This window comes from Poecilia mexicana, unplaced genomic scaffold, assembly GCF_051168715.1.
Source record: "Poecilia mexicana isolate PSO_F unplaced genomic scaffold, ASM5116871v1 scaffold_16, whole genome shotgun sequence".
NCBI classification, from domain to species: domain Eukaryota; kingdom Metazoa; phylum Chordata; class Actinopteri; order Cyprinodontiformes; family Poeciliidae; genus Poecilia; species Poecilia mexicana.
The window spans coordinates 28,647,003-28,669,792 of record NW_028263385.1 but is presented as its reverse complement, the minus strand read 5'-3'; the positions used below and the strand labels follow the sequence as shown (position 1 = coordinate 28,669,792).

Genomic DNA, 22,790 nt, shown 5'->3' with positions numbered 1-22,790 from the left:
TTAGCAAGGACAAACAGATAAAATTAAGGTTTTTCTTTATATCTTGAAATTGTTATGACTTGTTTTGTAATGCTAACATCATCCAGGTGCATTACTAAAACCTCAACACTGCTACTGTGCACAGTATGCTAAAAACAAATGCAGAGTCATTATTAGTTTCCTTTGTACCTAGAGACTTGTTGATCACAGCTTCCAGGGAAACAAAATATGTTCCATCAGAGCTGCTAGCAAGGATTTATATATGCATCGTTTGTGTCCTCACAAACAGCTTGGAGGAAGATTTATTTGGTAACATGGTAAAAAACTAACTGGATTTTAATTTAACTGAACCGTGACAGTAGGTCATGGTTCATGCTACCCTAGGTTAACCATGACCCAGAATAGCAAAGCTTTGGGGCGATTAGGTTCAATAGAAAAATTTAAAAACGGCCATCAAAAATATAAGCATCGATATCAAAAAGGGAGCAATAAAGGTGTGTTTTATAAGGGTTTCCATTTGCAAAGAAACAAACATCTTAATCCACAGCGATTGTGACTGGAACTGAAACAAAACAGGATGGAAAGATGACCAGAAGCAAGGCAAAGCAGTTCACCAAACCATACAAGAAAGCCTTTTCACTTCACTTCACTTGTCCTGCTGCACAAGAGAAATTTGATTAATTTTGCTTTCAAATGCCTTTATATAATGTGTTTTAAGGTCTACTGCCACATGTTTAGGAGAGGCTGATCAACATAGATTTGATACGATGTACACTGTCCATTTGCCACACCAATTGTCACAATTTCTTAAGAAGAGGTAAACATATTTGAAATCAAGCTTAGCATGGTAATCTATCTATATATATATAATTCCCAACAAATGTCATTTTATGACATTACAAGACAGGTTTAATATTTGTATTTGCCTACTCCTATGGACAAAAACATAATCTAACCCAATATAATGTCAAGTAATGTTTTCATCAATGTTTTTAAGCACATTTAAGTATTGGTCGATTCACCCCAAACCAGTAGATGGAAACTCACTTAATTCACATTTTCCTTGTTTGCAACATTTTAAAACTTTGCTCAAAATTTGTGTGACAGTTGGATGGAAACACAGCGACAGACACAGATTTGAAGTCAATTGGTAAAAAGCTACCCAAGATGCATCAGTGATGAAAGAATGTTGTCAAGTTTTGTGTGTTTCTACATTTTAGGAAGAAATTGGAATTTCAATTTCCCAAGAAAGGTTTGCCTTAGAGCAAACCTTTTGCAAATAGATTTCCACCAGGAAATGTCTGTTTATTTTTTTCACAAAATGATCTCAAAATCTTTGTATATATAAAGTAGTGATAATTTTTTCCACACATCTGATCTATATGCAATTCAGTGTCTCATATACAAAATACTATACGACCCCCATCACTGTACGTTGCTCAACTGTTAAAAAAAGCAATCCAGAACAGTCCATTGTTGTTAGCTTGCATTACCATCAGTAGGTTAGACTTCTAACAAAGACAATTAATTAGCAAATCCCAGTGGTGATGTGAGACCCGCCGTAATCTTAAAACCTCTCACTCCCATGAGAAGAAGGGATGGGCGAGACTCGCCTACAAGTTTATTATTGCAGTATATTCTGGAGGTGAACTTACTCTCCTCATAACATGTCAGATAAAAAGGCAGCGGTGATTCTTCTTCCACTATTTTGTTTCTCTGTAAAGTGGCGAGACGGACCATCAAATATGACTCCTTCAGATGATGAGGCAGGGCGGAGTACACATTGCCTCCAGTTCAGAATAAATGTTCTCTCTCTCAAGTAGGTAACGTTACTCACTGCTTGCGATTACATCAAGTCTCAAAAGGAAACACAATCACTAAGGTCCAGGCTTTAAAAGTTGAATCTCACAGCATTAGTATGGTTGAGTCTACGTCTGGGGATACATGCAGCACAGAGGGACTCCTGATAATCCCATCCACATGCAGTGGTTGAAATCAATCAGCGAATGAACTCTACTTAAGCAGATAACAATTGCAAAAAAAAAAAAAAAAAGTAAAGTTAAAAAACAAAAAACTTAAAATCAACCATTTTATTAGCATGAAACCCTTCCAAAATTAAAATTGGAGGAACCCCAAAAAGAGAAAGTAAGAACTTTATAAAGGCATGTGAGATGTTCCATCAGGGTGCCACAACAAACTAACTCCAGGGAGTTGGAGATCTTCAAATAACACAAAGCTGAAAGTATTTCTGTCCAATTACTCAGGGAAATAAACAGACTAACATTAATTATGCCAACTGGAATAACTGAGCTAAATGCAAATGTAAGTTATTAAAGATTTACAAGTTTACACTAACAGCTCTGTGATCATTTTGTCTTTGCTTTGAAATAATACTTTTCACCCGTAGAGCTGTGTAATAGCATCTCCCTGACACAGACAATAGGATATCACCTCTGCTCCTTGTACTAATAATGTTAGGACGGAGAGGCTTTTCAAAGCTCCTGTATGTTTCCAAAAATGAATGATTTAACAATCTAACAAATAAATAGGTTTCCCCCAATGTACTGTTAGACTGGCGGGCCACCAGGCTTTACTTGACCCCCTGCCAGGCTCAGCATTTTTTGTTTGTTTTAAATAGGAGTTTTTATACAACAGGAACAGTGGCAGTAAAAACAGTGTAACCTAGGTATATAGTTGACATATTGAACTGGGCGTGAGGCACCAATAGCACCGTCCTTGCACTTATCCGACTACCTCATATGCTAATATTTCCAAATTTTGATACCCGTTTGTGTATTTTTGTAACTTTTACAAATTTTTAAAACACAAAAACTGCTGGTGGATGGCATCAATGCCCCCAACACCAGGCTTAGCAGGTTTATTGGAGAAACCCCTGTTTTGCTACAATACCAACATAGTATTGTAGCAAAAAAAATAAAACTAGATGTTTCGATTTAGTCGGCGTAATATTTCCAGGTGTATAAAAAAAAAACTTAAGGAACTATAATGTGTCCTGTAAGAAGAGAAAATGACATATGTTTTTACTTGTTGCAGCAGTTTGTACTGTAGTTACTACAGGACAGTTTTCAGTTATGGATGAAAACAGAGACAGCTCTCCAACTTTGTACAGTTTTTGAAAATGAAGGTTTTATCTTACTTCTGAAATGTCAATATTCATAAAGTAGAAGAAAAATAAAGCTAAGATACAAATTGGGACTGACTTAAAGCAGGACTGGCAGGTAAAATCTCTGATCGGTGCATCAGAATTCTCTACATTTTATTTTACTCAACTCCCTATAACAGGTATAATTCAGAATGCCTAAAACTACATGTCTACTTTCATATAAACTCAACAGTATATACAGTTTAATAGAGCTGGGAGGAAAAAACAAAAAAATCAGACTTGCTTTCCATCTTGTCATAAATGTCCTGATCCAGAATTAAAGACTTGAATTAATGAGGCCCTACTTTACGATGAACACACGTAGACATAAGCAATCAATCACAGAGTGAGCTGAACGCTCAACTCATCCACCACATTGAGACGCTGCGCCCTCTCAGAGAGGAGTAACAGTCACACTCTTCTTTAAGCTGAATCTAAAGATGCCAGAAACATTAAGATATTTCATTCAGTTTTACTAAAACTTTTAATTATTCTCCCACTGAAATCCCTGCAAGCGTTGTGACTCGAGGGAACGATAAAAAGAAGAGGTCTTATTTAAAATCCGCTGCATAGCAATCTGTGGATGACAGATTTCCTGTGTCACTTCGTGTCTTGATCAGCAAAAAAAAAAAGAAGAAAAAAGTGAGGCAGGCTTTTCAACGTTTGAATTTTAAAAAATGGCAGCTGAACACTGTCATTCTGAGCGTATCTGTGTCATCGACCGCGCTGACGCAGCTCTCCAAAGACGGAGGCCCGGCATAGTTTAATCATCTCCGCACACACTGTATGGTGATGATTACACGCAGCAGCAGCAGCGTCAGGCGGCCAAATGGATGCAGCTTTGGGACAACATCACATTATTATACGTTTAAGTTTCCCTGTGGAAACTCTTTAACTGTATATACAGCAGCAAAGTTTTAATGCTGACCCAAGTGCTGAACTTGGTGGGTTACTTTGAAAAGTGCAACGCTGAAAGAATGAGGAATCAATACGGTACCAGTCCACAGGTAACTTCGAAAGTAAATCAAATATTTACAGAGCATGGGTGGGAAAAGTTGGAGGGATCTGTGTGAGAAGTGAAAATGAAAACCAAGATCCTAACACCAAGTTCTGAAACGTTGATTGAAGATGGAAATCATCTTAGCATTAGCACAGAAGCTAATATCTACAGTCTTCCTTCTCCCAGTTCCAACTGCAGAAATACACCACTCAGTCAGAAACAAACAGAGCCAAGAGGAGGGTCTTAGCACTGTAAATCACTCATGTTTACAACCCTTCCCCTTGCTCTTAAGCTACAGCTGGTTCACAATACAGCCTGCTACGAATGCTAATGCTAGCAAGCACAGCCTCCGATGAGAGCGGATAAACTAATGGTGGTTGTTTTTCCACCATTAGCACATTTAGATCACGTACACGAGACTGATTGACAGCGCCAACACATTCCTCCTGGTTCTTATTGGTGGTTTTTGGTTGGGTGTGGTGCATTTCTTTTACTGTCATAGTGACATTTTCAGTAAATATGGAAAAAAAACATATGCTTGGAAAAGTTACATGCTGCAGCTTTAATCACAGATCTGAGCTGGGAAAAAAAAAATCAAACACGACATCTTATTTTTCAGAGCACGGGTGTTGTGACTTTACACGACCACATATCTCCTCAAGGTTAGTAAAGAGTGGAGGGAAAAAAACACAGTAAGTTAAAGGAGTAAACAACATTAAACTAGTACGGAAACATCTGCCTCCAAAAAACTATTTTAACAATTTTACTAAATTTGTACCTTTTTATCGGTAAAGAATGTGAGAACATTGTGTCCTGTTTGGATTTTTTTACTGTTGAAGTAAAAAAAGAAGTAAAATTAAAAGATAAATTCGCAAGTTGCCACAAAAACCCTGGTCGCTTATTTTAAAGCATGAAATTTTCTTCTCAATAGGACAGCTACATCAGTGACAATCATAGGATTAATCCATAATTTAGCAAATATACTTTTTCATTTTTGAAAATCACAAATTAAGATATAAAACAAAAATAACCGTTTTGTGTTTTCCCATTATTCTGTGCCATATTTTAAAATAGCTTACAAAACTACGATACAGATTTTACCTTTAAATAAAAATGTTGTAAATGAAATTGTGGGACAGTTTAACAAAAAGGTAATATGTTTTTATGTTCTGTTGTGAGCTTTTATTTTACTACAAAAGTCCACATGTTTACACAACTTCTGGTTCTTGGAAACCCACTGGGCAAAGTTGAACATGGACTTTTTTGGGGGGGCTCCTTCAGTCCATGTTGAATAAGCTCTACTAACACAATGTGACCGTTTGCGGCTTGCAGTCAAATAAGAAAAGCCAAACTGATGAATCATTCATGCGGACTGTATGCAACCATGGGCCACATTAAAAATGCACAGGAGTGTTCAGCGGCCAACCAAGGATTCCTGCAAAGGTTCAAGGACCATATTTACACTTATGTTTACCACCACAGACTCCTTAACTTGTATGTCTGTCATGCTGAAATATCAGCCACTACCGTGTTCATCTTTCTAATTCCCAAATATCTCTGCTGAGCTTTATTTTATTTGATGTTTTTTCATCATCCGTACACAAGAATTGATCCAAAGTGACATCGTGCTGACCTTTTGGTGCTGAACATCTTGGCAGCGTCTTCTTTCTTTTGCTAGGGGGCTTCGGGAGGTCGAGGTTTGATGTTGCCTTTTCAAATCTGCAGAAAGCAAACACACACACAAACAGTCAGCATAAAGGCAAGGGGTCAGAGGAAAGATGGGCATTGGGGGAGATGTTCAGTCGCCCTCAAGTTGTCTAAAAGCCTGGGCCACGGTGACCTTCGCAGCTTTGGTTAGCCGGCCTCAGACTGAATGGAGTCGAATGGCATTTTTAATAATCATTTGCCTTACTTCACCGCACCATTTATAACTGAATGGGCTTAATTGGGCATGAAGCTCAACTGGAACAATAAAAATGTAATTTAAAAATGGGGAGGCTGCATGTCTGTCTGAGCAGGCAAACATGTCAGGCAGGTTGGGTTAGCAGCGCGTCCTCCGGAAGGGTTGAAATTCCACAAACGACAAACGATCTGTTTGCCGTTTTTCATCTCTGCTCTTTTATGTAAAGGTTATCAGGGAGCGTGGAGGAGGAGCTGAGGTAAAAGAAGATAGGATTCAATAATTAATGCAGAGGTCTACACGGGCCTCACTTCTCACCCTCTGCTGTCGGTAATGAGATGAGTAGAGGGGCAGAGATGGAACTGAAGCGCCGCCAGTCTCTCATCCCAAAAGTGAGATGTGTCCCACACCATCTCACCACAAGAGTGTATGAAATATCCAGCATCAATTATTCTACATACATTGTACGCAGTACATACTTTGGCTTTTTTATGCCTAGTTCTGACGTTAAAAGGGAAGAAATCCTCACTGTGCTGGAAGGCTAACAGCTAGCATGATTGTTTGTTAGCTTAAGTCAAACAATATGGTGGGTTTGGTTGACTTAGTGTCAGAGGGAGAAAAAGGTGGAAAAGACTGTACTCACAGAGAATCTGTGGTGGGAGATAAAGACTAGGGTTATGGTATGGAGGCCTACCATCATCAAATATTCAAAAGTAACAGAAAACATGCAAAGAAAAAAAAAAAAAAAAAAAAAAAAAAGGTCAGCAATTAAGTGTTTTTTTTTTTTTTCCCCAAATTGACTTTTATGGTTTGTAGTCTTTTGAGAGATATCCATCTCATTTCCAAATAGTAGCAACTCTCTTAAATGAACATTTTAAATCTGTCAAGATTATGAATAATTGTGGCCTCAACTGTATAAAACTAAGAGGTTGTAAGGGAACTCAGCAATAGTAGGTCATGGTATGAACTAAATGAATGAATGAATGAAACAACAGTCTAACAGTCTAACTGCCTCCTCTTCAGATTTGTTTAAAAGTGGAAGCCAAGTCATCTCCAGACCTTTTGCTCTTACAAACTAAGAAAACTGACAATTTAGAGTTTGGCATTTTTCTTAAAGATGTTTGTAATCATCATCAATCATTTATTAAAACTGCCTAATCTAGCAACATGCAGTTTAGAAAACAGCACTGTCCACAGAAATGTCCACTAATGGTTTTAAATTCAAACAAAGAAAGATGATATCTAAAAATCCTTTTAGATATACAAGAAATCAATCAACAGAAATATTGTCAAATTCAGTTTTTTGGATTTAGACCTACTGACAGTAATTAAAGACAATAGTTTTGAAAAGGTCAGTCAACTAATTTACCCCGACTTCCCTTTATTGTGAAAATTCTTATAAAAATGGCTTAAAAACAAACAAAAAAAACAACAATCAGGTTTTGAGTGTAAGATAGGTAGAGGAATAAGATATGCCCTGTGAGTGAAGTGATTGTAAAATTGATGTAAGGAATCAAAACTAATCATTGAAAACCAGAATTTAAAATATTGTCTTAGCAGATAAAACTGCTCTGCCACATGACCAACATGTAAACACATTCACATTTCCCTTTATTTCCACCGTTAAGGCGCTGCTGTGTTCGGTTTCTCTCCGTCCAACCGCCTCAGCATGTTTGTTTACTTTGTCTCTTTTTTTCCCGGCTGGGACTCAGCCAGCTTTCAGCTGCCAATCAAGCTCCGACAGGGATACACCCGACAAGCTGCTGAGGAAAACAAAAGCTACTCGTGTAATCTAGTGTTCCTTTCCCCCACACCACCTTCAGTTTCAACAATTTCAGTCAGATTTCAACATGACATCCTGTCAGCACGCCGACAGGAATCACAGGGGTTAATTCAAGGCTGGCTATAAAAGAGACGGCACAGGAGGCAAGCAAAATGAAAATACTGCATTCAAAGAAACGTAGCATTATATAAGAAAACCTAGCACCCGTCTCTGTGGTCAGACAACAGATATTTGGATGAGACAATCAGAAAGGTTTGACTACAACAAGAGGTTCACAAATGAGCTGAATCTGTTAGTCTAACATTGATTCAGTTTTCTTGATTTATTGGATCTTTTTCAAGAAAAATTATTGTAAAAAGAACTAATTTCTTTATTTTTTTGTTCTACAGGATAGCACTGAATGATTCTAATATCAAATATCATTAGCATTAGCTCAATGTTACTGTTTAATAGCAGTATCTGGCTGGATATGAGACTTTACAGAACATTCACACTATGAACACCAACAACAAAAAATGTAAAACATAAAAATTAGCAGTAGTATTGCAAAGGAATGGTTTTCAATTGTTGTGAAAATTACTTTCCAGTTTTAAATGTGCAGTATTACGTATATCCAGGCATATACTACCATTTTATAGCGCAATTTCAATTCTAATGAAATTCTGCATATATCAAACAAAAAAGATAAATTTGACTCTGCGATTTAACAACTTAAAATTGGGCCTCTGTCTCCTTAAGAAGCTCCTGCTCTTTCTGAAGCTCAGCCTTCAGAAAGTGCTCACAACATGGCTGCTCCATTAACCCTTTAACATTTTCACCAGCACTGCACTGAGAAGTAGCTCCTATAATAAACTCAGGATATGCACAGTTTCACCAGATGTTTGCTAATAGGTTCTGGCTAGTCTAGGGGAGCAGAGTGAGGAAGTCACAGAGGAGGGAGTGCTCTGAAAGGAGCTTTGTGCAAAAAGCAGCGCTTGGTTACGCCACTCGTTTCTGCAGACAGAACGGCTGCCAGGGGAGATTATAAAACGATTTCTCAAATGTGCATGAAGGAATCAAAACAACATTCCCGGTATGTTTTTAGTTTTAACATTATGAATGATATAAAGCACAGAAAAGTTTGATTTTACATAATACCGCCCCTTTAACCTTGACTTGAGTTCATGCCTCACATATTTTGCAGGAGACCTGCTGAATGCCCAGAGAACAAGCCAAACAAGCTGTTATACTGAACAGATTAAAGTTGTGTTGTTTTTACATGTCTGACCAAGCGTGTCAATCTACTGGTGTATTTCAGTGTGCTGTACTGGTGCAGAGTTATCAAATAAGTTTGAAATTCAATACATTTATGTCTTTGTTTTTAAAAAAAGAAACATTTTAAGTCAATCCAGCGCCGTTTTTCTGAATCGGAATCGGCCGATGCTAAACCTTAGGTCTCGGTATTGGAAGTGAAAAAAGTGGATCACTGCATCCTTAAACTTTAGCCTTCTCATAGAGCTGGCTCTGTCAAAGCTCTTGATTAACCAGTCTTCCTGCATTCCAACCCTCACCTTACTGTCAGGATCACGTGGGAAACAATAAGATGAGAGTGATTGAAGTCAGCTTCCTGGTAATGCTGCCGAACTTGGATGTAGAGATAGGGCGAGGAACACAGAGTAGGCCTGCTGCTCATCTGAACCAAAAGGGTTAACAATCTGTTCCAAAAATGCTTCCCTCCAGCTGGAGGGAATAAATACTTCCTTCTGCCCTTCCTTCTGACTTGTCTTGGGAAGCCTCAGGAAAAGAAGATATTGGCTTTATCAAAGAAACATTCTGTTAGTTCTGTTCACCTGTCTTTTAACTCCATCAGTACTCAGCAGTCATGCTCACCCCCCGTGGCAGCATCGACTCTTGTCTGCTTCCATCTCAAAGGCAAAACTTGTTTGAGGATGTTTTTCCTGTCAAGCTTCATTAAATCAACCTTGTGGTTCAGCTTAATTGTCTCTGGCCGTGCAGAGCGTGCTGACAAACACCATCAGCATTCGAGCGTGTAATGGACCGATGCGAATCCCTCAGACTAGCAGAAGATCCGCAGGTACCGCCGGTGTTTAGGACAACATTTCCGTTCAAAGATGTCAGAGATATACTTTGTGGTATGCACTAGAAAGCTCTGATGTGACCAACCGACTTGTAATGATGTATTTTTCCTGCAGTGCAATAAGTCATTGCTTAAAGAAAGTCCAATTTTCTTGAAGTCACAGTAAGCATGGGGAGGACAGGTGAGCAATGTGGACTCAGAATGCTTTTACTATATTTTGTGGTACTATTATGATAGCGATAAAAATTATGATTTAACAAAAATTATTTACCACTTCTTTTTAGGTAACTGTACGACTCTATGCCCTGCAGTCACAGCAATCACAACTCCAAACAAATGATGTTCTTGACGAGGCCCATCACAAAAACTAATTTTGTTGGACAATAAATCGTCTCAGAAGTTACTGCGATAAATAATAATATTGTTGTTTTGAGACCATTTTCAGGTAATATAATGGCATAATAATGCAAGAACGCATTCTGAAGGATAAACAAACTTTAAATTCTCAGAAATAATTAATATTCTAATAAATGGATCTGGAAGACATTTAAGTTTCCTAAATTAATAAACAAAACAACAAAAACAACAAATAAAATTAATCAAAGTCTCTGTTAACAAAATTGTCTTTAAAAAAAAAATGGCTAGTTTAGACCAAAGCCAACTGAAGTCATCCAGTTTTTGGTAGAAATGGAAAGAAAAGAGAAAAATTATAAAATTAGACAAATGGAAATCAAGTTTGTTTTAATTCATCATGTGATTAATTGATTTATTCCTTATTGTGACAGGCCTATTCTTGACATTCCCATTTAAAATCAGGACAACAGTTACTTAAAGAAGTGTGATTTATCTCAATAAAATGCAACGGGTTACTGCATTTAATTATATTTTCAAACTTACTGACATTTATTGATGCTCTCATGGATCAGTGGAGAAAATAGTAAAAACATTTCCAATGATATCACCAGTTTTGTTTCTTTATTCAACATCGTAAATTCAAATTTATCATGACGACAAATTAAAATTCTTACAATAAACATTCCGTGATTATTGCCCACCTTTGCGTTAGTCAGATGAGAAACTGTGAAAGACTTTAAACTAGGGAGAAAACCTTATGGTGGTCCATCATATAACAATCAAGTAAACAAAACATCGGCATCGGACGATAGGCTTTTTTTTTTTTTTGGTAACATTTCGGTGTCGGACCGATAAGTAAAACTGGGCTGAAATTGACAGCAAATATCTTGTTGCCATTTGTTTCTGTAGGGGAGGGGAAGGAGGCTGGTCATGTGATGGTGATCGGTTATCAACTCTAAGCAATATTAACACTGGATATTCATAGACACAAATTTTCATATCAGTGTATCCCTATGCAATCCTGTTTTCTTTGTCATTTAAAATATTTACATTAACATACAATGTTCAGCATGCCCTCATGTTCCATCTTTCCAGATGTAAACAGTAATGCTCCATGAGTTGAGCTTCATTAATCTAAAGAAGCCAACAATGTGAATGAAGATGAGCCGGGACTCATGGATGAAGAAAGCAGATGGAGCAACAGAGGAAGAGAATCGATTTGTGGCAGGATTAGCTGGCCCAGCAGGAAGTTAGAGTGGAAACTGTTACAAAGGAAGAGCAGCAGAACAAAAAAGGCAAGTAAAGGCCACATGTATACGGCAGGCAAGGCTGGGTATTTTTAGGCAATGCAGGTCCACCCACCTTTAGAGTTTAACTCATAAAAAACAACAACTCTGCTCTATTCATAAACAGGATGATGTAGCCTTTTCATTTTCTGGAGAGACATATAGGCAAGAACATTTTATTATTGGAGCTCAGCACAAACTCCTCCATCAGGGATGAAACTGCAGAGTATTTGCCAAGACAAATCTAAACCTAAAAGTCTTCGTGCAGGTTCTGTGTTCACATCTCAATCAGGGCCTGGTTTGCTGCAGTGATATGACTCATCTTCCCTTCTGTTCCTCTCTGCTGTCCCTCGTCCATCCCGTCAGCTGCACCTCTCCACTGCTCACGTTTCTCCCCTCTCAGATCCCCCAGTCGCCCCTCTCTCCTCCATTCATACCCTCGCCTATATCTGATGGCTCTTGCCAACCCTTATTGCGGTCCATTTCCTGAGCCAATAAGGGTCACAACAGCCTGGCAGGAAACACAATGCCATTATGGTAATGATCAGTCAATTAGGAATGAGCCCCCCTCTGTCATTTCTGACTCTCAGATTTGCGTTGGGCTATTGGGGCTGCCTGTTATCTTCCTGAGGGCATCCCATCTGGTCTTCCAGGAGAAAACCAGCCATGCAAGGTTGGTTCATGCATTCTAGGATGGAAATGCATCAGAGTCCCTTTTGCGAGCAAATAAAACTTTCTACAATGGCTGCCGGAATTTAGCATGCACACATCGACTCGCAGCGATGGCGATATACTGACTTTAACTTTAAGATGTCGGTTGTAGATCTAAATGGCATCAGATAAAAACTTCATGTTAAAGTTAATTTTTCAAATTTTACAATTTTTTTTTAATAATTTGTTGTTAACAGATTTTACTTGTGCATTGAATTTGCAAGCATACCGGAAACTAGCTTACACAATGGTTCCGGCTGGAAATTTTAACTGAAATTAATTTTAAAAAAATGTATTGTATTTAATTCTTTAATGTGTTACTAATTAATTTAACTATGTAATTAATTAATCAAAATTAACACATTAAAGTCCTGGCCCTAGTTTTAAAGGGGAAGTATAGAGCCTTTTTATACCACAATCAAGTAACTACATTAGTTGTTAAGAAGATATCATAATATTGATTTCATAATTTAGCAGCTTGAAATCGAGCCTCTGTCTCTAAGAAACTTGCTCTTTCTGACACTTCAGGAAGTCATCACAACATCGCTCCACTATTAACCCTTTGACAATGTTTTCAGAGTGTTAGACTGAAAAGCCTGTATAATTAGCACCACAGATGCGCAGTTGCAGCAGGTGTTTGCTAATTGCTGCTGGCTAGTCTGAAGGAGCTGAGTGGGGCAGTCGCAGGGGATGGCTGCTCTGTAATGCGGAAGCTAGGAAGTTTTGAAACCGCAGCTCCAGGAGGAGCTTTATCCTCCAGGGCGGAGCTAGATCCACCCAGACATTTTGCACAGCTGAATGCCAGAGGAGATTAAAGGATTTTTCAAACATGCAGGAAAGAATCAAAGAAATACTGCAGGTATGTTTTTGATGAGGGAATAACATAACATAATGTAGAGCTAACAAAAGTCAGTTTTACACAATACTGCCCTTTTAAAGTCTCAGCCCTAGTTTTAACCAAACTCTAGTGAAACGTAGACTCGTGGTCCACTGGACCTGCTGCTCTACATGTTTTGTTTCCCCTTTTAAAAACAAGTCTGATTCTCAGACTTTTAGAGAATGCAATGAAATTAATTTGTGGCAACTAATTTCTCTGAAACGGTGGTACTGCAGGCACCTTTAAAATGGACTGTGTTGTTTACCTCACAGATCCATATTGGAAATGATCCATTACACCCTAAATCAATGACACGACTCTTCCACAGGTATCATAAGTGTAGTGAGCAATTCATCAATGAAATCAGGCAAGCATTCTTTGCTACACATCATCAAAAGATATTTGTTCCAGTAGAATAAATTCAGAATCAGAACCTATTGTTATCCTCCTGAAAAAGGTGAGTTAAGGTCTGTGCACAGAAAAGAAAATAGACGCTCTGTTCTTGCAGCTTGTTCTTCACCCACAATCTGGCCAGAACTGGCGTAGTAGTGTCCTACAACTATTGTGCGATTGATCAGAAAAGTGAAGCTGGCATGAGTCCTACAGTAATGTATGCTGCATTGGATGGGCCCTCTCACAACTTCCTAACTTATAGCTGTGCTCCTTTCCTTACCACATGCAGAAAAAGGAACCAATCTCTCTGTTCTTGCTGCTTATAGCCTTTTTCGAAGTTTAAAAACACAAAATGTTGATAAAATTAACAGTAAGTATGAAAGGTTTAGCCATTTGATACTTTCTTAATACTAAGACGAGGAAGAACACTGGGTGCATTTCCACTCTAAATGCCAATACTCCGCAGTTGTCTAAAAAACACAATTTTGCAAGAGCAGTGTTTCCACTGAATAAAAAGTGCAATTAAAATCATACAAGACTAAGTTTGCTCACAGGATAAGACATTAAAAAACATTTCTAACCATCATCCTACCACTTACCGTTGTCTTCGTCTAAAAATTTCGAAATACACTATTTTCGATACAGCCAATAAACCACCTCCTCCCAGCACAAACATTTTCACTGCAAAACATGAGTTTTTTTAAATTGGCGAGTTTCCATTAAGCAAATTTCTTTTCGTAATTCCAATTTAAGCAATTATCAGATTAAACAAACAATAATCATCTTTTTTTAAAAATCAAACAACAATGTAATCCAAGGAGCTAATTTGTTCTCCAGCTAGCAAAACCATCAGGAATCAGATTTAGCAACTTACAAGACCCGACGATGTGGACGAGAGAGCCATTGAGACCCTGTTCAAAGAATTACGGAGCATGAACTGCTTGCTTTTCCACTTCAGTCTTTGGGGGTTGATGTCAGCTGCCCATGATGACAACAGCTGAATAACCAAAAGAAAAACTGCAGCTTTCTAGCAGAGCTGCTGGTGGCAAGGTATGTACGGGAGCTGGAGCACTGTCAGTTTGAGTTAAAGGCGCGTGGCCGGCCGGGTTGAGGACTCGCTCTCTGCTGAGTCACTTCACAGTGTGATATTAGGCTGACGGAGACAAACGCCCCGTGGAGTGTCAGTCAACAATGACCTCCGTCCCCTTGCTGGGATTCAATTAGCTTCCAGGCTGTCTCCAAGTGGAACTAAAGGCAGCGCTTGCTCAACTTTGCTGATGGGGCCAAATCAGATTGTAGTCTGATGCTGACAGCTCCACCGTCTTCCCATCGTGGGTTTCAGACGTACGTGATTGCACTGTCCCTTTATCGACAAATTAACACAAGGGATGTGAGATTCTGTGTCACGCTGCAGGAAATCTAGAGATTTGTGGACAAATGGCAAAACTCTAGACTCAAAACTGTCAAACTAGATCGAAGGGAGAAAAGATTAAATCAATCTATGAACGCTCCAAAGGCTGTCTCCAACTTTCTTTATCCCACCCATATGAACTCTGTTTTTGGTCACATGGCTCACCCTGGAGCCAAAAGAAGAGAGTGGATTGTTACAAGGGAGGAGGAGGAGACATGAGCAGGGGGTCACTGGGCTGAGTTCCTGTAGCTTAGTGCTGTAAATCCTCTAATCCCCCAACCAGTTCCACGGAGCTGTTTACTGCTTGTAGGTAAAGCTGTAACCGACCGAAACCAGGCGCAGTTCTGTGTAAGTCACGTCCTTCGGAGTTCAACCCCTGACCTTACTTATTCTTCGCCTGCTCTTTTGGAAAGACTGCCAAGGACGTTCATCCTCTCCATAAATCCATTTGGAGATTATCACGATTAGACTGTGGGACAATGGAGAGGCAGCCCAACAAAAGCAGTGAAAAAAAAAAAAATCACCCAGATGGAAGCGAGGTAACAAATCGGCCATGATCCCTGCGCATCGGATTTTTGGTTGGAAGCTTTTCTTGGCATAAGTACCTCTGGTCTGTAGAAGTCTGGTCTATGAAACTGCATCTCGTTTCAAAGACACAAACATTTTGGTCCCTTCACTTCCAATTAGGACGCAAGTAAATAAACTCATGCTTTGCATCTGCCCTCTCCAATGCTGCACCGTATATATGCATTTTGCGTCTCCACACTGTCCCCAGTATACTGTTAAGACAAAATGTTTATATTCCACGGGTTGATTAAATACTTCCATTTAATTTTTTTTTGTAATTAATCAAATAAGCTTATTAATATCAAGTCCCAGCCCTAATGTCAGGTAAACCTTTCAACTATGACTGATGGTGTTTCTCACTGCAATCCTTCCAGAATTTTTTATGCATCTTTTTTTTCCTGTAGTATTTTTTTTAGAGGAAAAAAAAAATTGATAATACAATTACAGGCAAAATAATTGGACCTTTATTTCGGGGATTAAAATCTTAAATGCAAGAATAAGCTTCAAAACTGAACCTGTTGCTGTATATCAGTCTGAAACTCCTTTGATGTGGGTTAATGTGAAATGATTAAATTGTTAATGATTTCAAAAAAGTCTGAATTAAAGGCAACATTTTATAGATAAATGCATTTGTACTTCTTTCCTCTATGAGAGCCATATTTGCTTCAACCAAAACAGTTTGATCATCTTTAAATGGACATATTTGCTAGTTAGCTACATATATATGAGAAAAATATCAGTCTGAAATACATAAAGAAGCTTTTCAAAATAAGTGTCACAAAATAAAAAGAAAACACTTATGAAACACCCCATGAATTTTCTTTTACATTTATTTTTTATTTTATGGGGACATTTTTTTTCCTTTATTTCATGGAACATCTATAAATGATTTACTAATAACAGTACATATTTAATTTTGAATGAAAGTGTCTCTTTAAACTATAGATGAACCGGACAGATGGAGGCAGATCTTAATCAACACTGTTGCTCATTCCTGATGCAATAACTCCTAAGGAGAGTCTGACATACATTTCAAATGCATCCAATCCCACTGTGTATTCATCAACATTCAAGAAAAAAAAAAATCAGAACCACTGCTAACTCTGTGTTATTTTAGGGGGAGTTTTGTGTTCAAAAACTACAAAAACCCAAAAGGGAACACTTGGACTCACTCACCTTCCCATAACGAACACAAGGAGAGTGTGTGCTCACTAGACCCGTCATGGTGCAAGTTTTCCCTCCCAAAGACCAAAAAACTTTAATTTCATAAAGTTCATACTGGAACTGGAAGACATTTTATATATGCAAAATAAAACAGGACAACCAAAAACAAATAAAGCTGAAATACAAAGAACTTACAACCAAAACCATAAAAAAAATGTTTTAAATGGATTACATGTCCATAAACAAAATTGCCCTTCAAAAAATATAAGAATGGAAATTATGAAATTAACTTAAAATTTATAATGCAATTAATTGATTAATTTTGCAGGCTTGATGTTCACTAAAAAACTGTTATAAAAAAAGAAACAGGAAACAGATGCCTCAACCATAAACTATTTTGTTCAAAATCCCTCTTACAAAGTGAGATCTGTTGTTGGTAATTTGACATTTCTGTACCAACACATCTGTAGAACTTTTAACACAACTAGAGGTTTGATAACCTCAACAAGCTCAGCTTATTAAACAAACCTGAGGGGAAAAAAAGATCAAAAAGATGAACATGAAATATAGATTAGGAAATCTATGACACTAATTTAATTTGTTCCCTCTAAAATGGCGTGTTTGAAATCGTTTTTATGACATGAACTCACTTGAGTTTCATCAGCAGTGTGCAGTAATCAATTGGTAACAGCAAGCATACATTCATGATGGCAAGAGGAGGGATTAATCAAAGCCACAGGCACCATGCATAATTTGATCGAGAGAGCTATTACTCAAGCTGTGTGTGTGTATGTGTGTGTGACCTCCAAGCTTTACAGCTGCGACATTTCAAACAAGAACTCAACAAGTGTATCTAAAGTTCATGGAGCTGAAACAATTAGTGTATTATTCCAGTTAAAGAGTCAAACATTATGCATGGTTACCTTTTCGTTATTTGGTTCGTCATTCCAGGATGCAAAAAAATTACTCAATCACCTTTAAGAAGTGGCTGTTCATCCAATTTTCTGATGAAATGACGTTCCCAATCAATCCTGCATCCAATTTGATCCATAATTAACCTCATGTGCACCAAGAAATCACCTAGTGACCTGAATCAGACAATTTTCAGCTTAATCGGTCAAGACCTGTGAGCGGCTGACCAGAAACTCAAGACATCCCATCTTTTACCTGGCCAGTAAATGCATCATTTGACAACCACTACCAGCTCAGACTAGCAACAAAAGTCTTCACTGTGGAAACAGTCACAGAGTAAAGAAGTTATTTTTAAGTTTCAGTCACGTGGTCAAGTCAGAGGAACCACTAGGGTGTATGAAGCAACTGAAAACTGGATTCTTAATGACATCCTGAGACAGACAAACTGCTGCTTATAAAAACAGAAAATCTTGTCCCCACTTCCTGACCCATGCAGAGATCAAACCAAAATGCCAAATAAAGTAATTTTTTGTTTTGACCCTTTGCTCATCACGCTCTGAAGAAAATGGCCCACTCCACCAGGACAGACGTGAAAACAAACTGATATCGCTTTTATTAAGTTGATTTCACTCTAAAAATGGTCCGTTCTGTGCAAACGGACGAGAATGCAAATTCGTCATCTATCGTTAACCTTTTGATGAGAAAAGACGACCACGATGGATAGCAGCCATCAATCATCAGGACTGGCAGCCGTCCATTTGCAGCGAATACTTTTTACTATGTAAAAAGACTAATGTTTATACACTTCATAAGTAAGTGAGATTAGTAAGATGAAATTGAATATTGCATTATGAAGAAGGTATAGGCATATAGTTATTAGCAACCATGGAGAAAATGCCTCACCATCATGTAGCATATCATGTACAAACAAAAACTGGTAAGCATCTAGACTTCTGTAAGCCTTTAAGGATCACTAGCTCACTCAAGCTGCCACAACAGACAGCAGCAGAAAACAGGAAATAATGCAGAAATCTGACTCAGTTTTACCCTTTTGGAAAGTCCAATCCTGTCTGTCACAGAACATGCCGGATTTGGAAATGAAGGCATTCTTTTGGAAATACATCCATAAATTATCTTCCGCTTATCCGGGGTCAGGTTGCTGAGGCAGCAGCCTAAGCAGAGATACCCAGACTTCCTTCTCTCCAGCCACATGGGCCAACTCCTCCAAGAGAATCCCGAGGTGTTCACAGACCAGCCAAGACTCTCAGTCCCTCCAGAGGGTCCTAGACCTTCCTCAGAGTCTCTTCCCGGTGGGACACGCCCGGAACACCTCACCAGGGTTGCGTCCCAACCAGATGCCTGAGCCACCTCAACTGGTTCCTCTTGATGGATGGATGTATGGATAAAAGAGATTGCATGCTATAACTCTTTGTGACCTGGCTTTATATGTAGGCACCATTCGGTATTTTTATGTTCACATCACAGACAGCAAAAATCAACAGGTGGGCCAGCAAATGGAGATCAACCACAGAACCTCAGTGAGTCTCTGAGGGATGCATCTTCCAAAGCTGCATTTTTTTCCAAAAAACAAAAGTATTACACTTTAGAGTGACTTCACTATTTTAGAGCCTTCCACTTTCATCAACCTCTAACTTCTCATTGACCTTGAGCCAACTACCTTGCAGGATGTTGCAGCAGAGCGACTTTGGGAACAGTGATCCAGTTTCCCCTCTTGTGCAGTTCTGAACAACTCGACCCCTGTCTTTGGCCTGAGACATTTTATTAGAGACGTATAATGAGAGATTAAAAGGAAACTGAACAATATACACACACACACACACACACACACGCACACGCACACACACACAGAGGCTTCCAGCTATGGAACCCTGCAGGCAGCTCACTCTGCACCTTATGGGACTATACCTTATTGCATTATGCAATGCTGTAATAGGCTTAGCTACACACTGCTCTGCAGGGGAGGGGAGCTATTGGCCTCACTCAGATGACTCACTTCATTAAGTCTGCCTTCCTCAGAGCTTTGCAGAACTTTCCACACTTCTTATAGGAACACAGTGTATGTTTTTATTATTATTATTATTATTATTATTAATTTATTTGGCAGGGACAATGCACGTTAATTAACAAATGCACCAGGATCAGCCAACTGGCTATATTTCATCTGCTTAAATAAAACACATTTGTTTAGGATAACTTTATTTTAATTCATGATTTATTTGTCTGCAGTGTTTTGGGGTGGGTGTTGGGTTCTCCAATGTTTCTGTGGTGCTAGTGGCTTTTGTTCATTAGTAAGTTGACAGGAATAACAGCAGAGAGAGAATAAGATTCTGTAAGTGGTCCGGCTCCGGGAATCGAACCCCCATCTCGAAGACCGTCCCTTCTGAATGTAGTGAATTTGATCAACTAATGAGCCGCCTGGCACCCCATAAATCACTTTTTTATTAATTTACTTTGGCATAGAGAACTGACTGTCAGGAAGCAAAAGTACATTTAATTAACCAAAAAAAAGGGAGGCAAAGCAGGTAAAAAAGCATAACCCCTTTATTAAAAAATTTTAAATAACCTGCGCCGCCCTGGCAGCATCACTGCATCCCCCTTTTGGAACTATTTTTAACCCGACAGGCCACCAGCTGCACGGAAACGTAACTCTTTCAAACGTTAAACATTAATAAGGAAACGACCGGCCGGTCCTGAAAGAAAAAAATGCTAATAATTACCGGCATTAGCCCGGCAGCTTCGGAACCAGCGCGTGATGACTTACTTTCCGAAGCCCAGGAACGGCGACGTCCCGTTGGAGATGCTCGGAGACGCTTCCCGGCAGGGGGTAGGGGAGCCGACTGACTGCCTGTGGGTGGAAATGTTTCCTCAGCAGGCGTGTGCCATAGCGGGAATGTACACAGAGGCAGACATGCGGAGTCATTTGACCTTCTCCCAATAGAAACTACCATCGGTGAAACGTAGGAGAGGGGAGGAGCGGACCGTACCAAGCGGAAGGTCCCAGCAAGGCCGGGGGGGAAGAAGAGCTGTCATCCTGGGATGTTAACAGCAGCAAGGACGGGGCTCAAGCAGAGCCTGCAGAGGAGGAACAGACGCTAATGGAGCTTGTATGCTCAAAACCAGAGGCAGAGTCCATGTTGATGAGCCCAGTCATTCACATCGGAGTACAATTTGTCACATCTTTTTTGTTTTAAGGTGATGCCGACACAAAATCACTGCAAATATATTTTATTTCCACCTGCTGTTCTGCCTGTAAAATGAGCTAAGATGTGCTAATGGTCACATTCTGTTCTGCTCAATTAATTTTTAGCATGCAAACAACATTTCAGGGATTATTCTGACATATTTCCTTTGACTTTTTGTGCTCTTTTTTTTTTGGTTGAGGCATTACATGTTTAGACAACTATTCCTTCTGGTTTTGCATGCTGGAAGGATTTTTGCTCAGGTATTTATTTATTTTAACTTTTGAACAGTTATTATAGTCAATAACCATAGTTCAACTGTTTTTACACTAGGAATAATTTATTTGCATTTCAGAAGCTCATACTTGAATTTTGACCCCAAATCCCAGAGGAGTTAAAAAGGACTTTTCAGTCGATCACAATAGGCAAGGATCAGATCTCCCTCCCCAACATCTCCTTTTCCTGGCTTTCTACAGCCAGAGATTTAAAAAGGAGTGGCAAAAGCAAAATAGGTAGGTTAACAGTTCTTCCCAGCAACTGATGTGCAATATGGACTCTGCTGCAGGAATACTGAGCTGTTAGCATGCCAGGAAACTGTCATAAAGCATCAGTCTTCAGGCAGAGGCCTCTTCTGATTCATTGGAAGACTGACTGCTACTGGAGATCACCATCCACAACAACTCTGCAATTTTTATTTCTGATAAAAAAAAGATTTTCAATAGGATTTAGGTTTGGGTCTTGACTGGATCATTTTAAAACATGAATATGTTTTAATTTACACCTCTTCCTTGAGCCTACTACATCTGGTTTGCTTCACTCAAGTCTTTTCATCCCTTTAACAGGTTTTCTTCTTCAGTATTTAGATCTGTCCATCTCACCATCAACACTTTTGATTTTAGACAAAAGAATATTCCTCCATATATTTGCCCTTATATTGGGCTTTACATGACTTGTTGCACACAAAGCGTGACTTTTCATGACTTTCTATCAATAAAAGAAGAAGTGTGAGTAATGTACTACTGCCCCAGACAATTTACACTCTAACACCTGTTAGACTTTAATACTTAATAGTTTAATAGTTCTTGATACTTTAGCATATATCTGATATGCTTTTCAGCTGGATTTGGTAAAAATAAACTGTTTCTAACTGAAGTTATTGCATGTCATTTTAGATAGATATTTCCTATCTAAAATGACTTAAGCTCTTTTCACTATGAAACCATGTTGTATTTATTAAGCTAAATCTTCAGTGCAGTATAGTCACATCGTCCAATTAAAGCTCCAAATTCTCACCAGACTGGAAAATATTGGGATTATCAGTAAAAAGAGAACAAAAAAAGTGAGAAATAATTTCCATCCTTTGCTTCATCTCATCACAATATAAAACATTAAAACTGTGTTACCAATATGTTCAGAGTTCTGCTTTTGACTTTTGAATTATGTGGAAACTCAGTAGCCTGATGTTTTATTTGAGTCAAGTGCTATACCTCACCGCTGTATGGAAATCTCAGGAATATCAGTGATGGCTGCGTTCTTATTTTAGCACATGCTGACACACTGGCATGGCTCCTGGGAACACGTCACCTGTGATGGGCTCAGTTCTGCTGAAATGTCTCGCCAGTCATTTTCACTCCAACTGTTTTTACTGAAGAGACTTTAACAACAAAACTCACCAGGCATCCCTTGACGAGACAGCCTCAATTATTATAACTATTTCATAAAGTTAAACATAACCTGCTGTGCTCCAAGAAAATGAAAACACGTCTTTTGATTAGTGTCAGTTGCCACCAACCTGAAAATGTCATCATGATCTAGTTCAGAAAGAAAGAAGATAACCAAACCTGGAAACAGATTAGGTTAGAATGCAGCAGGTTCACCACTCTTGCTAAATACCTGGTTGATGTTGGCAGATTGTTTCAAATATTCTGATTTTGTCACAAACTTTAGGTACTGGAGTTTTGCTGTCATCTGCGCTTGTGTTTTTTTTTTCTTTCTTTCTTTTTTTAGTATTAT

At 38.7% G+C, this 22,790-nt stretch overlaps 1 protein-coding gene across 3 annotated transcripts in view; it reads right to left on the bottom strand.

The window, feature by feature from the left end:
* Positions 1–20,511, bottom strand: part of oxr1a (oxidation resistance 1a) — a 164,479-nt gene extending 143,968 nt beyond the window's left edge. For 2 of the 3 annotated variants that reach the window (XM_088014308.1, XM_088014307.1), the window contains exons 1-2: positions 20,360–20,506; positions 5,776–5,861 (exon numbers count right to left, since the gene is read on the bottom strand). In XM_088014308.1, coding sequence (XP_087870434.1) covers positions 5,776–5,792 — 17 coding nt within the window. In that variant the 5' untranslated portion in view covers positions 5,793–5,861; positions 20,360–20,506. Of the gene's footprint in view, positions 1–5,775; positions 5,862–20,359 lie in introns of all 3 variants that reach the window. The other variant, XM_088014305.1, reaches the window with a different exon arrangement.
* Between the last annotated feature and the right edge of the window lie 2,279 nt (positions 20,512–22,790).